Source organism: Sylvia atricapilla, chromosome 29 (genome assembly GCF_009819655.1).
Source record: "Sylvia atricapilla isolate bSylAtr1 chromosome 29, bSylAtr1.pri, whole genome shotgun sequence".
NCBI classification, from domain to species: domain Eukaryota; kingdom Metazoa; phylum Chordata; class Aves; order Passeriformes; family Sylviidae; genus Sylvia; species Sylvia atricapilla.
Genome location: NC_089168.1, coordinates 1,081,147 through 1,094,695, shown reverse-complemented (window position 1 = coordinate 1,094,695; position 13,549 = coordinate 1,081,147). Strand labels below are relative to the sequence as shown.

Sequence of the window (13,549 nt, the reverse complement as noted above, 5' to 3'; positions counted from 1 at the left end):
AAGTCCCATGAAGCCACCTCCTAGACCCCAAACCCCTCAGCCAGGTGGCTGAAGCAGCTCCAGTCTTCCTGGGAATACAAATTTACCTTCTCTGTGGAGCTGCGTCACTTCCCAAACTTGCCCTGCCAGGAAACCACACGGACATTCCAGATGGCACCGGGGGAGCTGGAATTGGAGGGCAGGGTCAGGAACACGGAGCTGCCACGGACCAACCATAATCCTCCCTCAACTGGCAACCCTTGGGATGTCAGATCCCAGGTGAATGATTTGAGCCTGGATTTGAAGCATTCCCATGTCCCTCCATCCCCAAGACCACAAGGTTTTCCCCTTCTCCCACCTTGGGGTCAGGGATGGCCTCAGCTTTGGGCTGATCCTTCTGCAAAGCTGGAAAAATTCCAGAGCCTTTTGCACACACCCACAGCCCCTTCCTTGTCTTTGCTGCTTGGCTGCCATATTCCTGGAACCATGGAATTGTTTAGGGTGGAAAATGCCCTGGAGACCATCCAGTCCAAGCATTTCCCCAGCACTGCCAAGGCCACCCCTGACCATGTCCCCAAGTGTCACAGCTTTGAAATCCCCCCACTGATGGGAGCCCAGCCCTGCCATGAGCAGCTGTGCCTGGTCTGGAAAACCCTTTCCACTGAGGAAATTTTTCCCAATATCCAACTAAACCTCCCCTGGCACAGCCTGAGGCTATTTCCTTTCCCTGCTATTCAGGGAGCAGAGCCTGACCCCCTCTGCTGTCCCCTCCAGCCAAGGAGTTGTGCAGAGCCAAATTTTCCCCCCAGAGCCTCCTTTTCTCCAGGATCAGCCCCCCAGGTCCCCCAGGAGTTCTCCAGAGCCTCCTCCTGGTGCTCCAGCCCCTTCCCAGCTCCATTCCCATCCCTGGACATCCTCCAGCCCCTCAGGGTCTCTCTTGGCAGCAATCTTGAGCAGGTCCCCAGAGGGACCCCAGGATTGGAGGGGTCTCAGCAGAGCCCAGCACAGGGGCCCTACCCTGGTCCTGGTGCTCCCAACTTTGGATACAATTTGTATTTTATCCCAAGGAATTCCCTCCTTTCCCCATGGCAGCTCCAGGAAGGAGCATTGCCACACCCACCCACTGATCCCTTGTCTGTTGTAGGGACCTGAGAGCACCCAAATTCCTGCTCAAGGAATGTGGGAGAACGTGGGAACACCAACCTGGATCCCAGAAACCCTGAAGGGTTTCTGCATCACATGGGAAAATGGGGAAACCACTTGTAGAACACGGAAGTAAAATCACGGCCTGGAGAAGCCCAAACCCACCCGTACCTTGGAAATCCCAGCACAGGACAAACCCCTTCAGCCCTTGGTCACACCTGTGGGACAGGGAGGACACAGATCAGCCCAGAGTCACCTCAGAGATCAGCCCAGGGTCACCTCTGCTCAGTGGGGGGCAGAGCTGAGTTCTCTGTTTGGGATTTCTTGGCCCGACCTTTCCAAATTCTCCCGGTCCCAATCCCAGAGGTCTCCAGCAGCCACTTCCCTGCAATGCCATGACCTACCTGGGGTCAGGTACATCATTCTTTTACATCATTGTTTTTATGCATCTATTTATAGATGGAGAAATACTTCCTGAGGACGTTTTCCTCGAGGAGCCAGGAAGGCAAGAGGAGGCAGGGCCAGGTGTGGGAAATGACCACACACCATCCCAGAAGATGCTCGTGCTCCAGGGGGAAGCCAAACATCCCAAAATTCTTCTATTCCCAGGGCTCTGCCAAAGCATCTGCTGGAGAGAATGGAGGCTCTGCTTCAACTTTTGTCCAAACTTCCCAGGAATCCAAACAATTGAAAGAAAAATCCCATTATTTCCAGACACCACTCAGTGCAAGGATCTTCAGCTCCGGATGTGATGGCAAAAGAGATGTTTTCAGCATGGGTCTCTTTAACTCCCCAGTGAACATTTTTAAATCTAAGAAATTCCTTGGTGCATTTGCTTCAAGTTTCAGAGCCAGAACAGGGGGGAAATGGATTTTCCCATTCTCTAGCTGTCCATGTATTGTCCTCAATGTCCTGCTGTGAAACCTTGGGCCCTTGGATCCAGGGGATTGTGTGAAAACTTTTCATAGAACCATGGGAGGGTTTGAGTGGAAGAGACACTAAAGCTCACCCTGTCCCTGGGCTCACCCCTGCCATGGGCAGGGCACCTCCACTGTCCCAGGCTGCTCCAAGCCCCATCCAGCCTGGCCTTGGACACTCCCAGGGATCCAGGGGTGTCCACAGCTTTTCTGGGAAATCCATTCCAGGGCCTCCCCGCCCTCACAGGGCAGAATTCCCTCCCAACATCCCACCTAACCCTGCCCTCTGGCAGGGGGAAGCCATTTCCCCTTGTCCTGGCACTCCAAGAAATTATGTCCTTTCCTCTTTCCTGCAGCTCCTTCAGGCACTGGAAGGCCACAGTTAGGTGAGCCCAGAGCCTTCTCCAGGCTAGACAATCCCCGTTCTCGTGGCCTTTCCTCACAGCAGCTGCTCCATCCCTCTGACCATTCTGGTGCCTCCTCCAGACTGGCTCCAGCAGCTCCCTGTGCAGGACTCCAGGTGGGATCTCACCTGGGCACAGGGGCAGAACCTCCCCTCTGGATGTCCAGCTGGCTCCTGTCCAGCTCTCACTCCCCAGCACCCCCAGAATGTTTCTAGGACCCTCCAGATTCCTGCAATGACATTGAGAACTCATTGATTTATTTATGGTGCTTTTCAGGTGATTCAGAGCCTGGTTGTGATTTCAGGCCCCTCTGCCTTGGTGCAGCTGCAGCTCCTCCAGCACTGGTAGGATGCCACGGGGAGGGGGAAAATCACCTTCCCAGGGGCTTCCCCACAGCCTTTCGATTTCTTCCCGGGTGGGCTCCTTGTAAACCAAGGGAGAACTGCACAGCTGAAGACATTTCCACAGCAAACACCTTTCAAGAGGACAAGCACCACTGCCTCCAACTCTGTGTGAATCCCGACGACACAAGAAACAGCCCAGAAGAATTCCAGGTGAGCAGAAAGGGGGCCTTGGGATGTCTCTGGTGCCGGTGGCTTTGCTGGAAGGGGCTGGACTTGAAAATCAGGACACTGGGGATTCATCCCACCTTTCCCACTGTGTGATCTGGTTTTCCAACCCGGCCTTTGCCTTCCCTGGCACTCATTATCCCATGGGACAATTTAACGATGATTTATATGCAAATGAACTCCTGAGGAGGTAGTGCAGCCCCAGAGCTGCCTTGGGACCCCCAGGAATTACTGAGCCAAGAGCAGAGCAGTGCTGTCATTGAGCTTTGTCTGCAGTACAGAGCACAGGTCACTGTGAGCCCACCACTGCGGGCTGGAGCAGCAGGGACAGCAGCAGGGACAGCAGCAGGGGACGTGAGGACAGCCCCAGCACTCAATGTCACAGCGTTCTGGCAGACTAAAGGAAGCCAAAGCCTCGTTGCTGCAGGGCAGGAGAAAGTGAAAACGACATCAGCCCCAGGCCAGCAGTGTCATCCCTCAGCTTCAAAGAGAGGGCAGCAGATGGAGGTCAGATAAAAGGGATCCTTGAAAGGCCCGTCTGAAACACCTGCACAGGTGCATCCCAAAGCAGCAGCAAACCCTTCCTTGCAGCCCCTGAACTCAGGATAACCAGGGCAAAGTTTGCTGCTTCTGCTCTGTGAAGTCTATTTCAGTTTTTCCTTATCAATTTTCCTTATCGATTGTCCCCATTGCAAAATCCTGGAGCTGAGGCAGCAAGGAACACCTTTTCTCTTGAAAAACTAAACCAAACTTTCTCCTCTGATGTCATCCCAACCAAGGTCTTTGGGTCATCTAATCCCACGACTTCAGGCAATGAGTTGGACTCAAAATGCTCAGAGATCTTTTCCAGCTCAATTGATTCTGTGTTTCTGATCCCAGTTCCAGCAGAATTGGTGTCTCCTGCTCGGGACATCCTGTTATCGTTCCTGCCTCTATTACTGGGCCAGTTTTAAGGTCCTTGGCTGAGGTACAGAGCCAGGTGAGGAGGAAATCCCAACCCCTGGCTCAGCAGTGTTTGTAACCTGAATTTGGAGCAGACCAGGCCCCGAAGTGCAGCATGGAGCTCACCAGAAACAGCAAGGAAATGCAAATTAACAACGGCAAATTAACAACAGCCCCTCGCAGGCTCTGACTACAAGTTGGGTGACAGCAGGGACTGACAGGGGCTGGCACAGGGTGGCCTCAATGACACACGTGCCTCCCTGGGCCAGGCAGAGCCCGGAACGGCCCCAGGTGAGGATGAGGCAGCAGCTGCCTTCCTCCCACATCCTCCCCACTTTGGGGTCCCTCTCCTGAGTGATAGGCTGGGGCAGGTTTAGGTTGTGTTGTTTGTCTGGTGGTGCCAGAGAGGAGGAAGGAGAAGAGGAGGAGGAGAAGAAGGAGGAAGAGGAGGAGGAGGAGGAGGAGGAGGAGGAGGAAGGAGGCAGCCAAACCTGCCTGTGTTGCCAAAAGCCTCCTCATGTTGTCTCCTGCCGTGCGGGCGAGGCGTGTGTGACCCCTCCACGTGGGTGTCTGTCTGTCAGCACCTTGCCCAATTCCCTTAAACCTGACACATCAAAGCACTTTCAGTTCAGCCAAGCTCCTCGGGTGGCATGGAGCCACGGAGAGGACAGGGAGCCTTCCAAATGCCAGGGCTGGCATCGGAGGAGCCAAGCAGGAATGCCCCAGTGCACAGAACTGCCTCGGGAAAAGAGGCTTTGTGTGGTGTGTTTGGGAGAGAAGGGTCTTGTTTCTCTTCAGAAGTTTTGCCTGTCTTTCCCAGCCCTATTTGATTATATCCCCTAGGCAGCTGCAGGGTTTTGCAGTTCATTTATCCACACTTGGGAAGGTGGAAGAGCTTTTTTTTTCTTTTCAGCCAAAGCAAGGAGTGTGCTGGAGGAGCTGACAGCAAAATGCAGCCACCACCAAGGCAGATCCAGGATGGGCACACTGAGGAAGGGTTTGAAGGATGGGAACAGAGAGCATTTTATCCAGCTGGAGCCACAGACAGGGCTGAAGGGAAGTGGCAAGTAATTATGGCAGCTGGAATCTGGCCAGGGTGTCTTGAAATACCAGCTTGCAAAACTTTCACCAAAACACGCCAACAGACCAGGTGTTTCGAGGATAACAGATCTGGGCTTTGACTCTGCAATCAGCCCCGGGATCAGCAGATCCAGGAGAAAACCATTATCAGGAATTAAGGCTGTAACAGATCTTCAGTCCCTCGGGCCCTCCAGGTCTGTTTTGCTCAGGATTTGGGGTACAAAGGAAGAGAAAAGCTCATTTATTTCCAGTCCTGGACAAGAAGTTCCCTCTCCTTGCTCTGGACAGGAATCCTCCTGGTGTTTGACCCCCCCAGGCTGACAGCCTCCTCAGAAGGAAGCAGTGAATCCAACTTTTTGGATTTAGGGAGGATTTTACCGATGTCCTGGCTGCCGAGTTTTGCTCCCTGAGTGCTGCAGCATGGCTGCCCCTGCAGAGGGACCTGGGAGCCAGGGATGAACCCAGCCTGAGCACCATTTGGGAAAGGAAACATGGATCAACCAAGCAAGGAGGGCAGATGTGACACCCAAACCAAACTTAAAAAAAAATATCATGGCACAAGGCTGCGAGGGCTAAGAGAGAATCAAGAAGTCTTTGTTAAGTGTCAGCCGAGACCTTTTGACCCCAAAACCTCCATCCCCAACAGCTCCATGTGCACAGCCCCGGGAGCCTCCCCCGCCGCTCCCTGCCAGCCAAGCATCGGCAGAAGGATGAGTTTGGGACGGAGCGCAGCAGCCCCAGAACATGAAAGGAGATGTGTAAACACAGCCCGTGTCCATGCAGAGCCTGTGGCTTGGTGCTGGCATTCCCAGGAGCAAAATCATTGCTCGTTGAGCAAGAGCTGGAAAGGCAGAAAGAAAAGGAAAGGGTGCAGGGTGGCAGGGGAGGAGACGCCGCAGGCTGGGAGCAGCCCCCAGTCCCAGCACTTGTTCCAGTGCTCTGGAAGGAGCAGCAGAAAGGAAAGGAAGCAGGGATTCTCCTCCAGGGTCTGCACCAGGAGCCCTCTCCATCCCATTTCTCCATCCACACACCTCCAGGAGGCTCTGGCTCATCTACCGCTCCCCAGAAGGACAAAGCTTCCCCCAAAGCCTCCCCTGCTCCCTGGACAACTGCAAACCACTTGTTTCCTGGAGCTGAGTTCTCTTGGCTGCCTGGGAGAAACTCCAGGTGTTTGATTTTCCTTTACATTTCAAGGTCACATAGAAGTGGAATGCGCCCAGGGCCCAGTCCCAGGAGCGCTCCTCCAGCGCAACAAGGATTTTCCAAGAGGAGCAGTGTGCGACACAGGGCAGGAAGGGAGGGAGCGAATATTAGCTACACCTGTGCTAATGAAACACCCAGGACCTGGCGAGAGGCAGTAAAAGAGAAAAGCAGAGGAGGGAGCTCAGCCTCGTTATGCAACCCGGTTATTTAACGACCACAAGACACCCTATAGGGGCTCTTTGTTTGCAGAGGGAAAGGAGAGAAATGCCACCAATATCTGAGTCACTAGTTCACCAAGAGGCTCCAAAGACATTTTCAGGTGGAAACTTTTCCAGGTTCACATGGTAATTTGGGAGGACTGGCTAATTCCCTGGCTCCACCCACCGCCCTGTAACACAGCTCCTGCTGCTCTTGCATATATAGATAGGTATGGCCCTACACCTGGCTGCACACACCAGAGCCCGGACACAGAGCAATCCTAAACTTTCTCCCTCCCTGGCTGCCCTCCACGTGCTCCCACCATGAAGAAGGAAATACTAACCCTGGCCTTTGCTCGAGCGGTCTTTGTGGAGTTCCTCTGCACGCTCATCTTCGTCTTCATTGGGCTGGGCTCGGCGCTGAAGTGGCCCTCGGCCCTGCCCAGCATCCTGCAGATCGCGCTGGCCTTCGGGCTGGCCATCGGCACCCTGGTGCAGGCCTTCGGCCACATCAGCGGCGCCCACATCAACCCCGCCGTCACCATCGCCTTCTTCGTGGGCAACCAGATCTCGCTGCTGCGCACGCTGCTCTACGTCCTGGCCCAGCTGGTGGGGGCCATCGCCGGCGCCGGGATCCTCTACGGCGTCACCCCCGCCAACACCCGCGGCAACCTGGCCATCAACGAAGTGAGTCTGTGCCCAAGGCGCTCCCCTCTGCCTTCCCTCGCCTTTCCCTCGGCGCTGGCTCGGGGAGGAGAGTCCGCTGGGATGGATCCTCGGTGCTCTGTCCCACACGCACGGCGGGCTGGGAATGGGACGGGAGTGGAGCCCAGCTCTGACATGACAGCTTTATTGTGCGGGTGATGAGTGGGATGTTTTTCCCTCCTTTAATGAGGGCTTCCTCTATCCTGAGGGCCCCGTGAGTCACCCGCACCACTGAGATCTTCCTCTCCACCTGGAGATTAGTGCGGGATAGGAACCGTGCCAGCAGCAAGGGGGAGGGAGAGGAGCCCAGTCCGACCAGTATGGGCAGGGGGAGCAGGAGCCCACTGGAACCAGTGTGCTGGGGGAGCTGGGAATGGAGAGGGATGGGGAGAGTGCTGGGGAGGACCTGGAGAAGGAGCGAGGGGCAGGACAGTGTTGAGGAGCTGCTCCCAGGGGAGGAGGGGGGACAGCAGGACCCTCTGAGATAAGCGGGAGTGAGGCACAGCCTGAAACCCCCGGGGCAGTGCTGGGAAAACACCTGGAGTGGGAGCGGTGGAGCTGCTGCTCCAACCACGGACAGGTCCGGACCCCTGGGAGCAGCACAGGTGTTGCAGAGGACTCGGTCACTGGGATAAGGAACTCCAATGCCTCTCATTCCACAGGTTCCACATCCCAAACAAGCCAGATTTAGATAAAAAATGAGCTGTGATGGGTTGGGTCACATTGTCCTTCCCATGCCCAGTGGGGTCGGGAAGCCCTGAGAGTCCCCAGGGTTTTGTGCAGAGTCACAACAGCCCATCCCACCCCATGACCTTCATCCCAACCCTCACCCTCCATCCCATCCCAGCTGCTCCTCATCCTCCAGGTGCTGCATAAAGTGCAGGGCAGAAGTCAAACAGCCTGCAAGGATCAAAGAAATGCAGGGAAAAAAAAGGGATTTGGTGGGAAAGCATTCAGTGTTGTGGAGACAGGGAAGTGAAGAGATGTGGAGAGCCCAGGGAAGGGACAGGCTCGGGGACGAGACAGATTTTGGAGAATTGTAAAGAAAGAAAAATCATTTCTTCCCTTTCAGAGAAGGAGCAGGGAGCTCAAGTAGGCGCTGGATTTGGGGGGCTGCTCATCCAACTTCACCCTTCCAAATCTACCAGCAAAGCGCCCAGGAGCCCTCCTGGTGAAGCTGAGCCCCAGAGAGGTTTAATTATTCTCATTCTCATGGTTCCAGCTCAACTACCATGTAACCCCAGGCCAAGCCCTGGTGGTGGAGATCATCCTCACCTTCCAGCTGGCCGCCTGCATCTTCGCCTCCACGGACAACCGGCGCAGCGGCGTCGGCTCCCCGGCACTGTCCATCGGCCTCTCCGTCACCCTGGGCCACCTGGTGGGGGTGAGTCCAGGGTGAGGGTCCTGTGGGCACAGAACTCCCCAAATGCCCCCATGCAGTTGGTCCCGTGGGAGCTGCTCTGGAGGTGAAAACATGGGAGATCTTGGGGCTCTTTCGTGGTGAGAGGTCATCTCCAGCTCTCTGGAACAGAGGCACCATCGGGGGCCACTTCAGTCCCTGCTCCCAAACAGTGGCTCCAATCTGCTCCTTAACCCAGGGTTCTTTCCACACTTCCAGATTTACTTCACCGGCTGCTCCATGAACCCTGCCCGCTCCTTTGGGCCCGCGGTTGTCACCAGGAGGTTCAGCTCTGTGCACTGGGTGAGTGTTGGTGGGACAGGGACAGGGACAGGTGGGGGCCATGTGGAGACAGGGCAGGGACTGCCTTGGAAATGACAGGGGTGGGGTTCCAGAGCCCACCCCAGGCAGGAAGGATTAAAAAGGGCTGGAGAACAACGGAGGTTTTGCCCCTTGACGCATCGGGAACAGTTAATCCCCTGGCACAGAGCCAGCCAGGGGACAGAAGTGAACCCATCCCAGGGTAGGCTGGGTGGGAACGACCTAAAATCTCATCCACTACCAGCCCATGCCATGGGCAGGGACACCTTCCACCAGCCCAGGTTGCTTCAAGACCCATCCAACCCAGCCTTGGACACTTCCAGGCCTGGGAGTCAGCTGTGGTGTCCTCTGAGCACCATCAGGGCATCATCTGAGGGGAAGGAAGCCCACAGAGAAGCCCAGTTTGGTCTTTCCTCTCATCCAGCAAGCTTTCCTGCCAGCTCAGCCCCAGACTTACAGAGCAAGTTTGGCCCTCAGTGAGCACAGGCTGAGGGGCTTTCAGCCCAGGAAGTCTCTGGAATGGGTATTTTCCACTCTGTGCGGCAGGAGACGTGGTGCAGGGATGGATGGATGGATGGATGGATGGATGGATGGATGGATGGATGGATGGATGGATGGATGGATGGATGGATGGATGGATGGGTGGGTGGGTGGATGGATGGATGGGTGGGTGGGTGGGTGGATGGATGGATGGATGGATGGATGGATGGATGGATGGATGGATGGATGGGTGGGTGGGTGGATGGATGGATGGATGGATGGATGGATGGGTGGGTGGGTGGATGGATGGATGGATGGATGGATGGATGGATGGATGGATGGATGGATGGATGGATGTGTGGGTGGATGGTGGTGCCATGAGCAGAGCTGGAGCACCAGCCCCAGGAACTGCTCTCACCGTGTCCCTGTTACTTTCCAGGTGTTCTGGGTCGGGCCCATCCTTGGGGCTTGCTTGGCCTCCCTGCTCTACTTCTACATCCTGGTGCCCTACTGCATGAACATGTCTGACAGGGTGGCCATCATCAAGGGCACCTACGAGTCCGAGGAGGAGTGGGAAGAGCAGCGGGAGGAGAGGAAGAAGTCCATGGAGCTGACCCCACCGTAAGAGAAGCTGGAAGAGCTGAGCTGAGGGAGGGGAGGAAGCCCCACACATGGGCTCATGTGTGCCCCAAAGCCAGGCAACGACCACACCCAGCTGCAGCTGCAGCCTCTTGATCCAAAGCCTTCCCATGCCGGCCCCGTGGGATGCAGGAAAGCCAGGGGCTCTGTGTGTGTGTATGAACCCCTGTATGAACTCTAGAACCTCTCCAGCTTCCCCGCAGCCACAAAGCCCCTCAGCCAGGCCCTGGCACTCTCAGCTCCATCCCTGCACTATGCCAGACCCCACAGCTGGGCCACCTGCAGGACCTCACCTGGCCCAGGTATGGGAACACCTGGGGGAAAGGGATCAACTGCTTAGGGCAGGGGGTGCAGCCACCTCCCAGCCCAGGGGCTGCTCGTAGATGCTCTTTCACCTTTCCTGGTGCTGGGAGTCCTTTTTATTCTCAAAGAACGAGACTTTTTGGATTCTGTGTTGAGGTCTTTGTATTATACTTTATTATTTATTGCAAATAAAGGAAAGTTTAAAAAAAATCCTGGTTGCAAATCAGCTCAAGTCTCAAAGTTTAGGTGGGAAAACAGATCAATCTGGATGCAAAATCATCCCAAAGGGTCAGGGAAACAGCAAGGGCTCAGACCCTGAATCCTGTGGGAGCTTGTGGGTTGAGAGGGCAAAACACTAATCCTGGGAAGGGTAAGTGGGTGCTCATGATGGAGTGGGGAAGAGCAGCAGGTGCAGGGCAGCTGGGAGTCCATCCCAGGGCTGGAAGGAGCAGGAGGGATCCTTCCAATGCTTCCAGTCCTTCCCACACAGCCGGTTTGACTCCAGCTGTACCAGTTCTCCCAGACGGCTCCACGGGTGCCCTCGAAAAGCGACCCACAACTCCCCAGCCCCTCACCTGTGCCAAACCCACACCTTCACCTGACCTTCTGCTCTGGCCCTGCTCTTCCAGTTCTACCACAACCCTCTGCCAGAGCAGCTCCTGGCCAAGGCACTGGCACAGGGACACCAGCACAGGGACACTGGGACAGGGGCACCGGGACAGGGACACCCACCCTGGCCCAGCTCCCTCCCAGTCCCTCCTCCTGCTGCCAAGGGGAGGGTCCCACCATGGACCCCCAGGGAGGTGGGAGACTCTTCCCTGGGCGCTGCCTGTTCCCAGGTTCAGCTCGATCCCATGCCGGAGGGTCCTCGATCCTTGGCCAGGGGGGATGAGCAGCCTCACCTGGATTTTGGCACCCCTGCACCTGCAGTCCTGGCTGAGCCTGAGGAGCAGCACCTTCACTCCCTCAGTTGTCCCCAGAGGGGTGGGGACATGCAGGAGGAGGAAAGGAGGTAGAAGAGCCCTTTGAGACAGCAGCAGGGTCAGAAAATTAAACCCTGCAACACCCCCAGCCATCCTCAGGGATGCCTGAGGACCCCCATGCCTCAGTTTCCCCTTTAGAAGGACACTCAGCCCCCTTCCTATGGGGAGATGGGAAAAACACCGGCCCTGGGGAGATTAAAGCATGTCCAGACCCCAGAGACCCCCTCTCAGGGGCTGGGGCAGGGCAACCCCCCCCAAAAACCTGCACCCCCCCCAGTGTGCTCCCCCCTGCACCAGGACCCGAGGATGCACCCGAGGGTGCGATCAGCCCCCCAGACTGGGAATCTTGGCCATCCCCCTGATTTTGGAGCTCTGAACCCCATCCATCCCCACACCGGAGCAGGGATGGGGGAGCCTCAGCAGGAACTGGGGACTGCCACGGCCTCCCCAAAATGTGCCCAGCCCCCCCAAAATGTGCCCAGCCCCCCCCACCCTGTGCCTCCAGGTGATCAACACCAAGGGAAGGAGCTGGGGCTGGGTGTGAGCCCTCCCGGGATGAATCAGAGGCTCCTGCAGCTCCAGCCCTGTGTCAGCACAAAAACCATCCAGGGCCAGCCCAGCCCTGAGCCCAGCTCAGGCACCCCAGGGGGATTTGGGGTCAGTGGGAGCCCAGAGCAGGGCAGGTGCAGCTGAGCCCAGCAGGACCCCTCAGGAGCACAGCGCTCCTTCCCCACCCAGCTCCCCGGGGCCCTGAGGATTTGATCCAGGCAAGGAGGTGAATTTAATCCAGGCTGAATTTTGGCACCCAGCAAACCCTGTGACCTCACCTGGCCAGGGCAGGGCCCAGGTCAGGGCTGGGAAAGACTGAGGTCCTCCCACCTGTCCTCACCTGTCCAGGAATGGGAACAGCAGTGCTTAAAAACAAATGGAGAATTTATTATTACTACTTGTTTAACATTCCAGCTTCTTCAGACCAATTTTTAGTGAGATTGGAAGGCTGGGAGGCAGCAGTGCCCCACTCAGTCCCTGAGCAGAAATTGGCTTTTCAAAGAAAAATCCACCTTTATTTCAGCAGAAACAGCAAGGCCAGGTACAAACCTGTGTACCTGCAGTGCTGCATTGGTTCTCCTGTTCCCCCCCAAAAAAACAGGAGTTTCTCTTGCAGCAGCAGCAGCATCACATCCCATCCCACACGCTTCCCTAAGCCACACAGCTCCCCCATCGTTTGGGGTATAAAAAGGTGAAATACACTTAATTACCAGCTTTTTCTACCCTAATTTAAATGTTTCTCACCAGGTGAAACCACTCCAAAGGCACCTCATTACCATTCCTGGGTGGTTTTGCTCTAATTAAGGGCTATTCCCTGAGTATGCCCACAAGCAGCTGCTCTGCTCTAAGAAGATTTCACAGATAATTCCTCACTCCTGAGTACCTTTTCCATCCTCGAGTAATCACTGCTCAGCTTTAAAAATTGTTGGTGGTTTTTTTTCCTGGAGGGAGGACAAGTTGCAACAGTCTGGAATCTCACATTTTTTAATCATCAAAAGGCTTTCAGGTCTATTTAAGTCTAACCAAGAAAAATCTCTACCAGATAATTTAAATTCCATGAACCCCAAGTTTTCTGGACAGGGGAAGGAACCAGGGGCATGAGAAGAAGAAAAATTCAGTGGAAATGGCCCTGTCAAAGATTTTTCTGTGGGATGCAAGAGCTTCTTTGTTTCTGCTCCTTGGAGACATTGAGGCCCAGCTGTATCCAGGAGGGAGCAGGGACAGAGCTCCACGCCTGGGGTGCATCCCTTCCACCCTGCTCCCAGCTCAAACTATTTTGCATTCCTGAATGTTTGCTTGAATCCTCAGGTCCTGGAGAGCAGAGCCTGGCTTCACCTGGGAGCTCAGCCCAGCTCGCTGGAAAGATGAGGAGAAAACAACCCAGGAATTCCCAGAGAGGGGGAAAAGAATCACAGAAGCGCTTGAATCCCATCTGGGAAGTCTGAGCAGCCCAGGAAGCATGTCCCTGCTCCAGGAGGAATTCCAGGGCTGTTCCGGAGAGCCCCGAGCAGGCAGAGAGCAGCTCAGGAGCACCACAAAGGAGCTGACCCAGAAGAGAGAACACAGAACAGAGTCCAGAATACAGAACCCAGAACTCAGAATAAAGAACACAGAACCCAGAACACAGCTTGAGGCTCCACAGCAGAAAACTCTTCCTGCAAATACTGACATTTCCAGAGCATTTCCGAAACATTTCCAGAGCGTTTCCAGGGTTGAAATGCTGCTGGAGAGGAGCG

At 55.5% G+C, this 13,549-nt stretch overlaps 1 protein-coding gene across 1 annotated transcript; it reads left to right on the top strand.

The window, feature by feature from the left end:
- Positions 1-6,681: 6,681 nt before the first annotated feature.
- AQP5 (aquaporin 5) lies at positions 6,682-10,469 on the top strand. The gene is made up of 4 exons (XM_066337476.1): positions 6,682-7,121; positions 8,362-8,523; positions 8,758-8,841; positions 9,779-10,469. Exons 1-4 carry the CDS (start codon positions 6,759-6,761, stop codon positions 9,962-9,964), a joined length of 795 nt encoding a protein of 264 aa, XP_066193573.1. The 5' UTR covers positions 6,682-6,758; the 3' UTR covers positions 9,965-10,469.
- The last annotated feature ends 3,080 nt before the right edge of the window (positions 10,470-13,549 follow it).